Here is a 17780-nt window from a genome sequence, read left to right as displayed (position 1 = left end):
TTCTACACATGAATTAATAATAACTTGACAATCATACTTGTCCGTTTATTTGTATTAATAATGTACTACAAAAAATGAACGGTCATCTGAAGTTGTGTTCACTTTTCATTTTCTCTAAATATCTTGGGAAAAACTGATTACCTGTTAAGACTTAAAGGAACGGTTATATATAATCATAGGTCTTTGATTTTTTTTTTTTCGTTTTGTACATCTCAAGATTTGTCATTTGTATAGAAATATTGGTATTTTATTGAAAATAAAATTCTAAACTAAAACTTTATTGAAAACAAAACTCTACGGGCTCGTTAACATTGTTGTGGTTTTCATTTTTTTGGTTTTTTGTATTTTAAAATTGTATGATATATGTCATATAATGAATCAAAAATTAGTCAAACTTATTAAAATCATGCTAATTTTGAAAATCTGACAACAGAATAAAAAAAACACCTTTTTCTTGTTTCTTGTTTCCTGTTTTTGGTTTTTTGTTTTCAAAAAACTGAAAACTGAAAGCAAAAAACAATGTCAAACAAGCTATAAACTAAATTTTTATCCTAATAATATAAATCCATCCAAATTCTATTGAAAATAAAATTCTAAAATAACTTTTTTATCCTACTGAACCTATTGAACTTTTTTTTATAAAATTCTTCAAAAAAATATATTCAAATAAATCCTACTTGTCATATGAATAATTAATTGTTGCCTATGTGGCCCGACACTTGGCGAAAAGTTGGAATGACAAGTGTTGTTGTCTTGTGGCCCGGCATTGGTATTCCAACTTTTCTCCAAGTGTCGAGCCACATTAGATATTTTTAGATAGATTTCATAGGATAAAAAAATTAGTTTAGAATTCTATATTCAATCAAATTTGGAGAATTTTAGGATAAAGTTGTTAGTTTAGAGTTTTATTTTTGATAAAATATAAATATTTCAGATGTGCAAATTGAATGATAATTTTATTCAAAACAAATTAAGATTATAATTCTAAAAAATAAACATATAAATTTATTTTTTATATCATAACATTTTTTGGAGCGAAGGAAGTAGTTCAAACCGTAAAACATCCATTTTTAATATATGATAATCAGTTAAAATAATATACTTCACAATCTAATATAATTTTATTACTATGTTGATAAATCTATTTTATACATTTTTTTACCCCCGTCCCTTGGTCATAATTGGTAGTGTTTTTGGCTCTTTAGAGCCTGTATATTACTAATAATTGGTGTTTTCTAGTGTTTTCAAAGTTTTGGTTGAGTTTTGTAGGGATTTGCACATTTGGAGCATTTTTCCAGGATTATATGAAGTCACTACGAGCATTGGAGGAGCACGACCACTATACCTAGGCATTTGGACCAAGAAGTCAAGCCCCAAGGAGGAAACCTGGATTAGGTAGAAGGATTGGAGCCCAATCAAAGTCCAAAGTTGCCCAAGTGGCCTTGCCCGGTGTAAACACCCATTTGTGTCTCCCCAAAACCAAACCCGGTGATGAGTACCTTTCGCGTCGAATCATAATCGAATGAAGTGAAAGTGTGGAATGTTTAGCGTTGCAGATAGTTTTAATTTCTTTTCTCTTCTCTCTGTTTTTGAAAACTTATTTTAAGAAAATAGCCAATCCAGTTTGGTTAGTCCATGATATGGGTCCAATAGTAGTGTAGTTGGATGGGGCTTGACAAGACCTTTCCAACGATATATTATAAGCGCAATTCCGATGAATATTGAGGAAGTTATGGCCAAATTACTGAATTGGGCCCGATTTGAGCCTTATATGCGGCCCAATGATCTAGAGGAGGGCCTCATACGGATTTATCATTCCTAATGCAATTAGGAATGGTTTTAGTCTTCTAGATTCTTCTAGAAAGTTCTTTTCATTCCTAATTCAATTAGCATTGATAAATTGACTTTTGTTGACTTTTCAGAGTTTTAATTAAAATCAAAGAACGTTTTTTGAGGAAGATATGATTTTATCCTCCTATACGGCAATTTTTATCTGATTTTAAGAAAACGCGTGGATTTCTGAGTCAGCGCCAAACGCCACCTATAGCGCCTGACGCTACGATTGGCGACTAGCGCTAGACTTGGCGCCTGGCGCCAATCTTAGTGTCTGGCGCCAACTCAGTTTTTTGCGTCAGAACTCTGTTTTGATATTTTATCTTTTTGGTTGATTTTCTTTATAAATAACGTCGTAAAAACTCCATTTTCAATCACCCACAATCATCAGTTTTCACCTACAACCACCGATTCTCTCTATTTTCACCAACTCTCATCAAAATTCTCTTGATTATTCTCTCTCTCTCTTTTCTAAATTAGCCTTCTCTCATATACAAAATTCCGCATTCATTAGATCTAGAAACACCTAGCCAAATTCGAAGTTGCCTTCGCCCTAGACGTGAAAGGTTTTAATTTATGAGGGTTTGGTCCCAAATCTCTCTTTCAATTATTTAATTTAATTATTGTTTTGTTTATTATTTTCCTTGAAGTTACTAACGCGTGTATTTTGTTATTAGAAAGAGGTACGAGGCATCATAGTAAGTATTTTGATGGTTTTTATTGATGTTATGATGTAGAAATCATGTTTAGGTTGTTATTGTTTTGATTCCTAGTATCATGTTTATGGTAATTTCTAATATCAAGCATGATTAAAAGTATGATGCCTTTTATGTTCTTCCTAATATTTATTGATGTTAGTATCATGTTAGGGTTAAAGATTTGATTTTTATTGCTTAGTGGCATGCTAGGGTTTGTTATTAATCTTGTTAGTATCATGTCTAGGATCTTGCTATTAATATTATGCTTTAATATGATTTTGATTATTATTATAATTGTTATGATTATTTTAATTATTATTATTATGATGATTATTGTTATGATTATTATTATATTGCTTGATGATTATTTATTTCTTGATCACGCCTTTTTATGCATGTTTAAAGGGAATTTGTACTTGTAATCACGCTTAATGAGATAATTAATAATCTTGTTTAGGGTTAATTTGATTATAATTCAAGTGATCGTCAATAATAGATTTATTTGTGCATTAAATTTAACCAACATAGATAAACAGGTTTAGGGTTAATCTTAATGATTGCATGTTAATCAGAAAGCGCACATGAATACGATCTGAATAAAGTAGAGGCCTATTATTAGGGCAGGTTCAATCTCTTTTAGGTTGGATTTGTACCTTCATCCCCGAACCCTATTTGGTTCAAGACCTTATGGAGTTGACGATCTCTTGGATCGTTAAGGGGTGTAACCTTCACCTCGTGAACGGTTTACAAGTTCCTAAAAAACTTGTTGGCGACTCTTTTGCTCTATCTTCTTTCCCTTTGGACGCCACCGTACTTTAGTGTATGATCACAGTGGGGTTCAAGCTAGAGGGTCGTTAACGCTTGAAATATTCCCTATAGTGTGTATTTTGTTATTAGAAAGAGGTACGAGGCATCCAAGTAAGTGCTTTAATTGATTTATTGTTATTATGATGTAGAAATCATGCTTAGGCTGTTATAATTTCTATTATCATGTCTAGGGTAACTTTAATATCAAATATAACAATTATGATGCTTCCTATGTTCTTCCTAATATTTACGATGTTAGTATCATATTAGGGTTAAAGATTTGATTTTTATATGTTTAGTGACATGCTAGGGTTTGTTGTTAATCTTGTTAGTATCATGCCTAGGATCTTGCTATTATTATGCTTTAACACGATGATGATGATTATGATTATTTTAATTGTTATTATTGATTATTATTATGTTGCTTGATTATATTTATTTTCATTGCTTGATCACACCTTTTATGCATGTTTAAAGGGAATTTGTACTTGTAATCACGCTTAATAAGATAATTAATAATCTTGTTTAGGGTTAATATGATTATAATTCAAGTGATCGCCAATAATAGTTTTATTTGTGCATTATATTCAACCAACATAGATAAACAGGTTTAGGGTAATCCTATTGATTGCATGTTAGTCAGAAAGCGCACATGAATACGATCAGAATAAAGTAGAGGCCTATTATTACGGCAGGTTCAATCTCTTTTAGGTTGGATTTGTACCTTCATCCCCGAACTACCAGTCATGGTTCCGATCCATACCTAATGGAGTTGACGATCTCTTAGATCGTTAAGGGGTGTAACTTTCACCCTGTGAACGGTTTACAAGTTCCTAAAACTTGTTGGCGACTCTTTTGCTCTATCTTTTTCCCTTTGGACGCCACCGTACTTTAGTGTATGATCACAGTGGGGTTCAAGCAAGGGGATTAACGCTTGAAATTTATTCCCCACAACTACCTCCGTTTCTTTTTAGTTGACATGCATTCCATTTTGGGAAAGTTTTTTTAATTGACACGTTCCTTTTGGGGTAACTTTTTTCTTGCATTTACAAGTTACCCCAAAAGGAACGTGTCAATTAAAAAAACTTTCCCAAAATGGAATGCATGTCAACTAAAAAGAAACGGAGGTAGTTGTGGGGAATAAATTTCAAGCGTTAATCCCCTTGCTTGAACCCCACTGTGATCATACACTAAAGTACGGTGGCGTTCAAAGGGAAAGAAGATAGAGCAAAAGAGTCGCCAACAAGTTTTAGGAACTTGTAAACCGTTCACAGGGTGAAAGTTACACCCCTTAACGATCCAAGAGATCGTCAACTTCATAAGGTCTAGAACCAAATAAGGGTTCGGGGATGAAGGTACAAATCCAACCTAAAAGAGATTGAACCTGCTCTAATAATAGGCCTCTACTTTATTCTGATCGTATTCATGTGCGCTTTGTGATTAACATGCAATCAATAGGATTACCCTAAACCTGTTTATCTATGTTGGTTGAATATTAATGCACAAATAAACTATTATGGGCGATCACTTGAAATATAATCACATTAACCCTAAACAAGATTATTAATTATCTTATTAAGCGTGATTACAAAAACAAATTCCCTTTAAACATGCATAAAAGGCGTGATCAAGCAATAACAAATAAATATATATATCAAGCAACATAATAATAATAATAATAAATATCATGATAATAACAATCATCATAACAATAATCAAAATAATAATCATAATCATAATCATAACAATAATCACCATAATAACAATCATATTAATCATAATAATAATCATGTAAATCATAATAATAATAATTATAGCAATACTAAAATTATAATCATAATCAAAACAATTATAAAAATAATCATAAATCATATTAAAGCATAATAATAGCAAGATCCTAGGCATGATACTAACAAGATTAATAACAAACCCTAGCATGTCACTAACCAATAAAAATCAAAGCTTTAGCCCTAACATGATACTAACAATCATAAATATTAGGAAGAACATAGGAAGCATCGTAACAATCATATTTGACATTAAAATTACCCTAGACATGATACTAGGAATATCATAATAACAACCTAAACATGATTTCTACATCATAACATCAATAAATCAATTAAAGTACTTACTTTGATGCCTCGTACCTCTTTCTAATAACAAAATACACACGTTAGTAACTTCAAGGAAAATAATAAACAAACAATTAAATTAAATAATTGAAAGAGAGATTTGGGACCAAACCCTCAGAAATATCAAACCTTTCACGTCTAGGGCGAAGACAACTTCGAATATGGCTAGGTGTTTCTAGATCTAATGAATGCAGAATTTTGTATTTGAAAAGCAAGTTCAGAAAAGAGAGAGAGAAAGATGGTGAATGATTAAAGAGAATGAGAGAATTGATGATTGAAAACTGGTTGTAAGTGAATGAAAACGGAGTTTTTACGACGTTATTTATAGAGAAAATCAGCCAAAAAGATAAAATTAACAAAACAGAGCATTGGCGCACAGAAAACCGAACCAGCGCCAACGCTGGCTGTTGGCGCCAGGGGCCAACACTAGCGCCAGGCGCTACAGCTGGCGTTTGGCGCGCTGATTTCAGAAATTCACGTGTTTTCTAAAATCAGATAAAAATTACCGTACAGGAGGATAAAATCGTATTTTCCTCAAAAATGCTCTTTGATTTAAATTAAATCTCTAAAAAGTCAACAAAAGTCAATTTATCAATGCTAATTGAATTAGGAATGAAAAGAACTTTCTAGAAGAATCTAGAAGACTAAAACCATTCCTAATTACATTAGGAATGATAAATCATATTAGGCTCTCCCCTAGATCATTGGGCCGCATATAAAGCTCAAACCGGGCCCAGTTTAGTAATTTGGCCATAACTTCCTCAATATTCATCGGAATTGGGCTTATAATATATCGTTGGAAAGGTCTTGTCAAGCCCCATCCAACTACACTATTATTGGACCCATATCATGGACCAACCAAACTGGATTGGCTGTTTTCTTAAAATAAGTTTTCAAAAACAGAGAAAAGAGAAAAGAAATTAAAACTATCCGCAACACTAGACTTTCCACACTTTCTCTTCATTCGATTATGGTTCGACGTGAAAGGTACTCATCACTGGGTTTGGTTTTGGGGAGACACAAATGGGTGTCTACAGTAGTAATACTTTTGTTCCTTCATTTGACTTTGTGACGTAATCATAATTATTTTATTAATCGTGCATGTAATACTTCCATTATATTTTCTTTAGAATGATATAATTTTATTTTTATTTTGTAGTTACGAATTTTTATCATATCTTGCAATATGATAATCATATTAAATATAGTGTTAAACTAATACTCCATAAATAGTGAAATTTACTGCATAGCACGGAATCTAATCTAGTTTAAACTAAATCAGACCACACAGATGAAATTAAACTGCATAGCACAGATCCTAATCTAGTTTAAACTAAATCGGACCACACAGATGAAATTATATCGGAGGTGATTAGTCTTTAGCAACATCAATACCTCCCCTTTTCCCTTACAAAGAACATTAACGGGGAACGGGACACTTCCAATCATGGAAAAAAAATGTGGTGGTGGTCGTGTTTGCGATAACGGTTGCGTTTTCGCGAAAACGGCTTATAACGGTTAAATAGAACGGATCGCGGATTTCGCGACGTGAATTTTTTTAAAAAAACACACAAGTATAATTTTTAGCTTGTTAATTCACGTGTTTTGTATTTATACCATATTATGCCCAAAACTATTACAAACATTAAAATTTCAATTCGGAGTAGAAAGCCCACATACGTTTTTTTATAAAAAGGGTAGAGAGGGGTAGTTAATGGGTCACAACTCACCATAAAAGGTAAAATAAATAAATGGGTAAAAAAATGATGGAACAAAGCTGTCACAAGTCTCACAACTGCAGTAAAAATGTTGAAAAAAGACAAAAAGTGGAGCAGCATGTGACTCTTTGACTCAACTTTTTTACTTATTTTTTCATAAAAAAATGTACTTCCTTCAACTTCCGTTCTTCAACCCCCGGTCCCCTGCTCCCTCACTTCTCTTCTTTCTCCATAGCCATGCTAGCACTGATACAAAGAAATGGAAGGCTGTTTCCGAGCATTTCAGCATGCCTAAACCGATAACTCACTAATGTAACGGTTTCAGAACGGTGTTCTACCGTTACGGAACGGCCAACTCGCCGATTTGGATGTGAATTTCAACTCAGCATTATATAACAGTCTTTTTTAGAACGACAAGTCTAAAACCCGTTACAAAACGGGCGTTACATAACGGAACGACTGAGTTTTTTTTTTTTTTTCCATGCTTCCAATCCAATTTGGTGAACTAGTTCCACACACAAAATTTGGAGGAAAAGTTCAGTTGATGCAAAAATTAAAATCAGTGTATTAGTTGTGGTAGTAGTGTGCAACTTGTCCGTAACCCAAAAACAAAAGAACCGCCAAAGATATTCCCTCTCGATCCTATTCTTTTGGTGCTCCCAATTTCATAATCTTCACGCTCTTCAATATCATTTAGCCACACAAATTCATTTGTTCTTCTCTCTAAATTCATCATTTACAGATATCATTTATGTACTAATTCTTCACTATCATTTGCCTTTTGCTTAAATTTCAGGTAATCAATTTATTTCCCTGAATTTGATTTTCTTGCTTTATGTTACATTTGGTTATCTATTTTCAATTGTTTTAGTTGAATTCGAACTTTAATTTCAAATTCATGCTCTTATTTTGATCATTTTTATCGCACCCATTTCGAATCTTCATGAAGTTGTTTTTTTTTTTTTTTTTTTTTTTTTTTTTTTGCTGAAAATCAATTTTTACGAATTTAGGGATTTAATTGGTTGTTTGATTTCATTTTTTAGGGTAATTTGTTGAAAAATGGATCGTCTTAGTTCACCAGCACGGCTAATGATAGTTTCAGATCTTGATCATACAATGGTAAGGCAGGCAGTTTAATGTAATCACTTAAAAAAATTATCAAATTTGGAGTTTTTGATCTGAAAATGAGTAATTTCTGCATTTTAGGTTGATCATCATGATGCTGAGAATCTCTCTCTTTTGAGGTTCAATGCTTTGTGGGAATCAAATTATCGCCACGATTCGTTGTTGGTGTTTTCAACTGGAAGATCTTTAACCCTTTACAAGGAGTTGAGGAAGGAGAAACCCATGTTGACTCCAGATATCACAATTATGTCAGTAGGCACTGAGATTACATATGGTAAATCTATGGTGCCGGATGTCGGTTGGTTCGATATTTTGAGTCAGAAATGGGATAGGAATATAGTTATTGAAGAGGCCAAGAAGTTTTCTGAGCTCAAGCCTCAGGTATATAGTTATGCTTATGATTTGTAGTCTTGTATTAGTTGTTTAAGCTTGGTGAATTTGCCTTCTTGAATGCAACAACAACAGCAACATAGACTTAGTCCCAAAGTGATTTGAGGTCGGCTAACATGAATTGTCATAAGAACCGTAAAGTGTAAGTGGATGGGTTATAGGGAAGTAAATTCATCTTCAAATGTTATTTGTAAATCAAGAGTATTTTTTGTATTAGTTTTATTATAGGGAAGTATCATAGTTTAGTCTATGTGCGGTTGAGGTTGAGTGTATTGGCTGGGAAGTGTTTTGACGTTGGAGAATAATGATCGTGTCTGAAATCTGATTGTTATTTCAATAGAGCAATGTTCCAGTCAGACCATTTCATGTAGTTAGCTATGTAGGGAAAGTAGCGTAAGTGAAATGGAAGAGTCTTTCTCTGCTCTAATTATTTCATGATCGTATTATATGATTTACTTTTCTGTATTTCTTAGCTTTTGAGTCGATGCAGGCTGAAACAGAGCAACGGCCACACAAAATTAGCTTTTACGTTGAGAAAGAGAAAGCGCAACAAGTGACTAAGGATCTTTCCGAGAGATTGGAAAAGCGTGGGGTAATAGCCTCTTATTATTGTAAAACAAGGTTTGATTTAGTTTTGGATTCTTATTTTTCATCTCTGGAACTTAAATCTCTCTTGTTTCTGAAATTGGTGGCTTTGATTAATTTCCAGTTGGATGCAAAGATAATATACAGTGGAGGGATTGACTTGGATATATTGCCACAAGGGGCTGGAAAAGGACAAGCACTTGCTTATTTACATAAGAAGTTTAAGTCCGAGGGTAAACTACCCATCAATACCCTTGTATGTGGTGATTCTGGAAATGATGCTGAGCTCTTCAGCATTCCAGACGTTCATGGTGTCATGGTTGGTTGCTAGATTACTTATTTATCACAGTTTCATATTTATTAAGGCAGATGTGGTAACTTTTTATGTAGTGAATGTATTGCAGGTTAGCAATGCTCAAGAGGAATTGCTGCAATGGCATGCACAAAATGCAAAAGGAAATCCCAAAATTATCCATGCAACTGAAAGATGTGCTGCTGGAATAATACAGGCTATTAGTCACTTAAACCTTGGTCCCAGCATCTCTCCTAGAGATGTTATGGATTTTACTGAATGTCAACTGGAGCATGTGAACCCGGGTCATGAAATCGTTAAATTTTACTTGTTTTATGAGAGATGGAGACGTGGTGAAGTTGAAAACTCTGAGTCGTACTATGCAAGCCTCAAAGCAGTTTGTGTATGTTACGATTTACCTTCACTATCCTCCTTTTGAATGTTTATTTTGCAATTACCCATGATTGCAATGCATGTCTTTTTTTAACATTAAATAATCTAAGTCTTTTTTTTAACATTAAATACTCTAAAGAGTCTTTTTTTCTTTCCTATGTGTCGTGTTCTTTCCTGAGACAATTCACTGACTTTACACTGTAGCTCTTTTCCTTATTCCACCTATTTAATAAAAGTATGCTTTGTATTGTGTTTTACATAATATCTTTCACCAATTCTCACTTATTGTGCTGTTGTTTTAGCCGACTGGATTTCTTGAGAATCATGTAGTTTCATTCTTTCCTAATATAGAGCATGATTATATTCTTATAACAAAAGGACATTTTTCTTTTATTGATCACCATCTTAAAGTTGAATTGAGACTTGACAACTAGCCAAAATTTTGAGTATTTGGTAGATTTTAATACTCCGGTATTTTTTTTTTAATTGAAGTTTCATGGTTGATGATGTAATCTACATTTAATGAATAAAACCAAAAAAAACTTTTAATGCTTTTGTTTAGTTCAGTGGAATTGGTTATGTTTTCTTTTACTTGAAAGTTTTTTTTTTCTTATGCAGTGATTTCAAAAATGTATTTTGCAAAAGCAGTGGTGGACTGTCCCATTTTAGTCCAAAGTTGGATAGCTTTGTAAATTGTATTAGGTTGAGAAGGTTTTGCAAGTTGATTCATTTATTTTTATGTTTGTTATTAATATTTCTTAGATCACAAAATCCGTGTTATGAAATGCTGTCTTTTTAAGGTACCCAATTTCCCAATTTTTCTGATACTTAGCTTGTTACCCTTGGAGAAAAATGAATGCTTACATGGTATACTCTTATGGTGCTTATCCCTGTTGAATATGCATTTGTTGTCTTTCTAAATATAAAGCCTTTTTCCTGTTTGCATTTGGTGGGTTGTGGAAGATATATTGAGAAAATCTTAATGAATTTACCATCTTTCTTTCTGATACATCTATAATCAATTTTCGTCTGTCTTCTATTTTGATCTGGGACAGCACTTGGTCAGTTGGTCTATGGATTATGTAACAGCTAAATGTAACCATATCGTTGGATTCTATCTTAATAGCATAGTGGATAGTACTTTGTTTCGTTGTGTTATTATTGTACTTACTAATATTCAAATCTTTGAGCTACGTATATTACTCATAAATTATTCTTGTTTCATTTCCATCATAACAGCATCCTTCAGGGGTTTTCATCCATCCATCTGGGGAGGAGCTCTCTCTTCATGACAGCATAGATAAACTTAAAAAATGCTATGGAGATCGTCAGGGAACAAAGTACCGAGTTTGGATTGATCGCCTTTTGCCAACAAGGATAAGTAATGATGCATGGCTAGTGAGTTTTGATAAATGGGAATCGACTGGTAAGGACCTTTTTTTAAAAAAAATTAATAAATTAAATTCACTAACCTTACTTTCATGCTGTATTAATTTTGCTCTGTTTTCATGGTATATTGTAGTGATATTAAGTTGTTTTCTACCCTAGAAACTTGTTGTCCTTTGGTTAGTTTTAAGGAAAGTAAAAATGGCTGGAACCGTGAACAAGACATTGACATTCTATGTATTTGATGCAAACTTAGATGATTTTTTATTCTTAACATGTGAATTGTGACAGAGTATCTGGTTAAAAATTCTGTCAGATCTGCTTTAGGACCAGTAATTTTCAGTTTGGATCTTTATTGTGAGTGATTATCCCAAATATGTAAAAGACAAGCCATCACTTATTCTGGAACAATAGCCAAAAGATAAGACATCACTCATAAAAAGAGAGGGAATTTCTTGCTCTAAGGCACTGATTGGTTTGAAGTTAAATATTTTCAATAAAGAACGAGTTTCATGGAAAACCACAATCGCAATTAGTTTCCTTCATTTAATGGTTCCTTACAAGAAAAGTTATAGAGATTAAAAGTAGGAGTGGAAAGGTGAGGATGTATGAGATGAAAGTAAAGAGGATGGAGGAAAATGTGCCTTCCCTTGTTTTGTAAAGGAAAATGTTTTCCAATATAGAGATTAATTTTCCACCCATTCACAAACCAAACAAAGGAAAATGCGGAAAAATCAGTTTCCATGAAAACATTATACATCAAACCAAACACACCCTAAACTGAACAAAGAGAGAAGAGAAGGTAATTTAATAGAATAAAGAGTGCTACAAGAGAGAAGGTATAGGAGATAGAAGAAAAGGAAAAGACAATTGATAAGTTTCAAGTGTGTAAATCCTACAAGTGAGAATATAAAGGAACTAGAAGGAGCTAGTTGGGTTGACCCCTTATTTATCTGCTGTTTAGGTTTGGTAAAATTTGGACATGGAGTTAAAGTTTTATGTTCCAAATTTATAAAACCAGTTGTTTTTCTGCTCATTGTCAAGACGAATAAAATCTAGTCAGGACTAGAAAGGACAAGTCCATGAAGTACCTTGAATCTTATTGCCGTTTTACTTGTCTTATGATATTGATGACTTGAGATGTCGAGTGGGAAGTTGCTGTGAATGATATTTCCATTGGAGCACGTGCTGTGAATCTGTGATTCTGTGAAGAACAAATGAAATGTTTGCAGCTTAACACAACTTTATCTGATTTCTGTTCTGAACGTTAATGTTTTTAATATTGATTATGAGAGAAACATCCATTTGGTTGTTGATGATTGATCGGGCTTCTATGGTGATTGACTTTATATATAAAGTAAGACACTGCAACAACCCAACCTTAATAATATTAATACCAATTGAATCGATAAAGGTAATTTTCATTTGGACGGACATGTACACCAAGAAATAACCCTTTTAAATCCTGACTTGAGGTCATTTGATGTTAGGCTTCAGCTTTTTATTTTATCTTCTGGATCTCTTCGTTTAACCAAAACAGTTCATCCATGAAAAGATTTTTGATTTGTTTTGCATGTAATTAACATTTGGCTTATGCTTTCAGGCGAAGAGTGCCAATGTGGTGTCGTCACAACTCTATTGAGATCTAAGGCAAGTGCAAGACTCTAATATATGTGTCCATTCGCGCTCTGTGTAAGGTTCTTTGAGTTTGACCATTTATTGTGCAGGTTGCCAACTCCTTAAGTGACCTGTTATGGGAGCATGTGCATCAAACATGGTTGGATGGGTATGCTGCGAAGGATCAGAACTCATGGATGTTGTAGATTTTCCCACCTTGTGCTGGATGGAGTGTTGATCCAAGGGGTGTATTTTTGTAAAACTTCAATACTGTTTTAGTTGTTGGGATGTTATCATCCTCGTAATAAACCAAAATGCTTTGCGACATGTTCAATTGCTTTCAACGCTCAAACAGATCAAATATAGCATTTTCTGTTTTGAGAAATAATTCGTGCATATAACAAATTAACAAACGTACTCGGATTTATCAGCTCCCTTTTCTGCATTCTCTCTAGTGAAGTTTGCCGAGGTAATAGTTTCAGCCTATTGAGATTTGAGACTATAGTGCTAGCCCACAAGCCTAGAGATTTCACGCTTCCACAATTCCACGACACAGTAGAGTTAGCTTTCATTGCATTTTTAATACAGGAAGACTTAAACAGGTAGGCTTCATATATTCTTTGAGTTTGACATGTATAGCACAGTTGACACCACCATTGTTGAAACTTGAAAGTACACTCTAGCATACGAAGTAATTTGTTTTTTTTTTTTTTTTGGACATGTAGTTGGGCATACAAATTATCATTATTTTACTTTTGTTTAATAAAAGTTGCTTGTAAGAACTAGTAGAGCTCATTTTAGTAGCTTCGTTTGCGCTAGGGTGATAAGCGCCCCTAGTAGCTCAAGTTGCGTTAGTTTGTTGTATTTTGTGTACTTTGTTTTTTTTTTTTTGGTGCACACGAGGGGCAAGCCCCTAAAACGAGAGAAAACTAGTACAAACTAAAAAAGAAAAAGCACGAAATAAAAAGACAGAAAAGAAAACACAAAAGCAAAGAAAACAACTATAACTAAACCAGATGGACACCAAGCCTACTAGCTGCCATTGGAAGGCACCATCCTTGGCCTCCTAAATCCTCCAATAAAACGACACAAAGATCCTCCGGGACCGCTTCAAAGAAAATTAGTTTCTCATTAGACACCACACCAATGTTAGTTAATTTATCTGCCACTTGATTAGTCTTCCTATAGCAATGTCCAATGGTCACCTTCCAGCCACTACGTGTGATTAGAGCTTTGAACCTACAAATCAAATGAATAAAAGGAGAGTTGGGAGGAGTAGGCTCCACCAACATTCGGATTATAGTCTCAGAATTGACTGTAACTTGCACCAATCTGTGCCCCCCATTCCAAGCAATAGCTAGGCAACGCATAACACCCAAGAGTTCAACTTTGGTACACTAGCAAATTCTACAGTTCATGGCAAACATCTCATGAAGTTCTCCTCGATGCCCAAGGATAACATCACTTGCCCCTACTGGCCCTAGGTTCCCTTTGAAGCCCCGTCAGTATTGAGATGCACCCAACCCTCCCTTGGAAATTCCCAACGCACAAGAACATCACTATACTTTCTTTTTCCTAGCACATTTCCCAAGAGATTACTATCAAAATCTCGCTTGATTTCCCTTACCCGAGCCATAATAAAACTATTTTGGTCGATTGGGATGGAAACATCTCTAGTAAAAGTGCGCTCGTTGCGCCAACGCCACAGCCACCAGCAGGTAGTAGTAAAAATTAAGGACCAATCATCATTAGCACCAGCCTCCTTTGAAATCAAATTGTCTTTTATCCACTGCCAGGTCGAGGCAGTTTGCCACTCAACATCAAATTGAATGCCAAAATCTTGTCCAAACCATTGTAGCAGTTGGACATTCACGCAATAAATGGCTTACATTTTCCTCAACAAACCGGCACATAAAACACCTTGGGTCTCCTGTCAAGTGTCAAAGAAAACGGGTGCATTTGTCATTAATTTTCCATGGCTAGCCAACCATAAGAAAAAACGAATTCTCTGCGGAGCTCTCAATTGCCAAATATGCTTCCACCTTGCTTTGTCTTCGGTCACATTATCCTGGCAATTGCGCTTTATTTGGATAGCCGACTTAATAGAGAATCCCCTAGAAGGAGTGCCCTTCCAAGAAATATTATTGATCGATTCCTCATCTACCATTAACTCATGGGATTCAATGACCTTTAAGACGTCACTTGGCAGAAAATCAGCAAAGAGTTCTAGCTTCCACCCCCTATTTTCATCCCACATATTGTTCACCTTATAATCAAGGATATCTTCCGGAGGTCTAGCCACTGTATACTCAATCAAGGGGTCATTTGTAGCCCATTTGTGCCACCAAAAATCTGTGGCAAACCCATTTCCAATAGCTAACTTAATCCCCTTCTTGAGAATATCAATATTCGATCTCCACAATCCCTCGCCACGCGTTCGATGCATCTTGTTTATGAGAGAACATGTCCACATCACATCGACCCTTACAATACTTGCTATGCAAAACTCTAGACCAAAGAGATTGCGGCTTCGTGAAAAGGCGCCACCCCAATTTACAGAGAAAAACATAGTTTACTTGTCTCATGGATTTGAAGCCAAGAACACCTTGATTTTTTTTGGTATAGTAGCTATTTCCCAATTCACCAAGTGTATCCTCTCCTTCTCATCAGAGCCGCCCTAAAGAAAACTCCTAGCTTTGCTATTAATTTTATCACATACACCCCGAGGAACACACGTAGATTGCATTGCATAATAGGGGATAGAAGATAGGGAAGATTGTACCAAGGTAGCCCTCCCAGCCAAGGAAAGAGTCTTCGATTTCCAGCCTTCAAGTTTCAAGTTGACTCTCTCTACCAAAAATTAATAATTCTCATTAGTAACGCGACCATTAATAGTGGGTACTCCTAAGTATTTGCCGAAATCTTCAGTTTCTTCCATGCCAAGGTCACTACACATTTCACCTCTAGACTCTAGTTTCGTATTTTTTAAGAAATAAATACGACTCTTGCTAACACTCGCTTTACTCCCCGAGGCTTGACAAAATTTCTCAAGACAACCCTTCATCAAATCGGCTTGCTCCTAGTAGCTTCACAAAATAGAATTAAATCGTCGGCAAAAGTGAGATTCAAAATTGGAGGACCGTTTCTACTAGCTCTCACCGGTTTCCAAGTGCCAAGTCTACACTCTTTATCAATCAAGTGGGCTAGACGTTCCACGAAAATAACATATAAATAAGGAGATAATGGATCCCCTTGTCTTATCCTTCTTGACGATATTATATCAACAAAATTGTCCAATACACTACCACGAGTTAAGTTACGGATTCTATGCATTCCATATTGAATGAAGCATTGAAAATTTGAACCAATGAGTTATGTGATTTATATTGACTTAATTCTATATAATAACTTAAAGGCAGACAAATTTGTTAAAAAAAAAAACTTTTAAATGCATCATTTTGTGAAAAAAAAACCTTTTAAAAGCTTTATCGTAAAAGAAAACCCGAAATTATTATTTTTTGTTTAAAACAACCTTGTAGCACTAATCCAAATAATTAACATCTAATTTCTTCGAATTACTCTATAACTTCTACTTAACTATTTAATAATTAAATTATTTTATAAATTAAAAAATAAAATAGAAAACCACCACCCTGCCATCAGACAGCCACCCTTTCCCCTCCCCTTGCAGTAGCCCCCACCCTCGGTGACCCAACTTCACCGCTGGCCGATTCCTCTCCCTGTCTACTTTCCCCCGTTGCAACCCTCCCTCTCCCTAAACCCTGGCAACTGCCCCCAATCACCATAACCGTCGCACATAACCCAATTCCATGTCTTCTTCGCCACAATCGCGACCACAAAAGAAGTAGAAAATCGTTGGGGTGTTCTTATGCACTTAGTTTCTCTCTCCTCGAGGTATATTCTTACCCTTCACTATTCTACAAAAAATTGAGGCTCTTGATAACAGAGAATCAGAGATGGTGGTTTTCATGGCTGAGGTGGTGCGTAATTGGAGGATTAGGGTTTAGGGATTTCGGTAGAAAGGGTTGGGAAAGGGGAGAGTGAAGGGATTGTGGAAGTAGCCGCCCTTGTTGAAGGCATTGAAGATTGAGGAAAGAGAAAAAGAAAGAGATTGAAGAAGAAGAAGAAGAAGAAGAAGAAGAAGAAGAAGAAGAAGAAGGGGGCTGGTGTTCGATTTAGGGAGAGGGGAGGTGGGTCGCCGGGTGTGGGGGTTGCTGCCAAGGGAGGGGGAAGGGGTGGTTGATTGGTGGTGGAGTGGTGGTTTTCTATTTTTTTTTAAAAAAATTTATAATTTAATTAAATTATTAAATAATTAATAAAGAGTTATAGAAAGACAAGGGTTTTTCGACCTCCTTCGAAAGACAAGGTTTATTTGCTCTTTTCGGGGGAGAGATTTCTTAGTTTTGAATCCATGATATTAGATCTAATGGAGACAGATGAATCAGAAGAAAAGCATCCTCACGGCTACAAAAGATCGTTAGATTGTCTCTCCAACAAGGATGTATTTTCCAGCAATATAAGCGGGAGATGTTCCAATGATCGTAGTTTTTATGAAGGAAAAATTTATTTGATTCAATATCTTATGTATTTGTTAACGTCGAATCTTATATTGTAGATGTCGTATGACTTTTAATTAACGAAATATTTTTGCTATTCAAAAAAAAAAAAAAAAAAAAAAAATAAATTAAGTGAATTAGTGCTACTAGGTCGCTTAAAAAAAAATAACTACGGGTTTTCTTTTATGATAAAGCTTTTAAGAGTTTTTTTTATCGTAAAATGA

The 17780-nt window shown here is 34.7% G+C and overlaps 1 protein-coding gene across 1 annotated transcript; it reads left to right on the top strand.

The window, feature by feature from the left end:
* Positions 1–7798: 7798 nt before the first annotated feature.
* Positions 7799–13306, top strand: LOC145597036 (sucrose-phosphatase 2-like). Its single transcript, XM_081653219.1, has 9 exons — positions 7799–7987; positions 8235–8310; positions 8398–8697; positions 9197–9298; positions 9416–9610; positions 9696–9986; positions 11216–11402; positions 12966–13012; positions 13090–13306. Exons 2-9 carry the CDS (start codon positions 8251–8253, stop codon positions 13183–13185), a joined length of 1278 nt encoding a protein of 425 aa, XP_081509345.1. The 5' UTR covers positions 7799–7987; positions 8235–8250; the 3' UTR covers positions 13186–13306.
* Positions 13307–17780: the final 4474 nt, after the last annotated feature.

This window comes from Chenopodium album, chromosome 2 (genome assembly GCF_948465745.1).
Source record: "Chenopodium album chromosome 2, dcCheAlbu1.1, whole genome shotgun sequence".
NCBI classification, from domain to species: Eukaryota; Viridiplantae; Streptophyta; class Magnoliopsida; order Caryophyllales; family Amaranthaceae; genus Chenopodium; species Chenopodium album.
Note: the sequence above shows the minus strand (reverse complement) of the source record. Positions and strands in the feature narration are given on the sequence as shown.

Excerpts from the sequence above, each read along its gene's own strand:
- LOC145597036 (XM_081653219.1), top strand. The coding sequence starts at position 8,251 with ATGGATCGTCTTAGTTCACCAGCACGGCTAATGATAGTTTCAGATCTT. Across the intron at positions 9,299-9,415 it reads AGAGATTGGAAAAGCGTGGG|TTGGATGCAAAGATAATATA; the intron begins GTAATAGCCTCT and ends ATTAATTTCCAG. Across the intron at positions 9,987-11,215 it reads CAAGCCTCAAAGCAGTTTGT|CATCCTTCAGGGGTTTTCAT; the intron begins GTATGTTACGAT and ends CCATCATAACAG.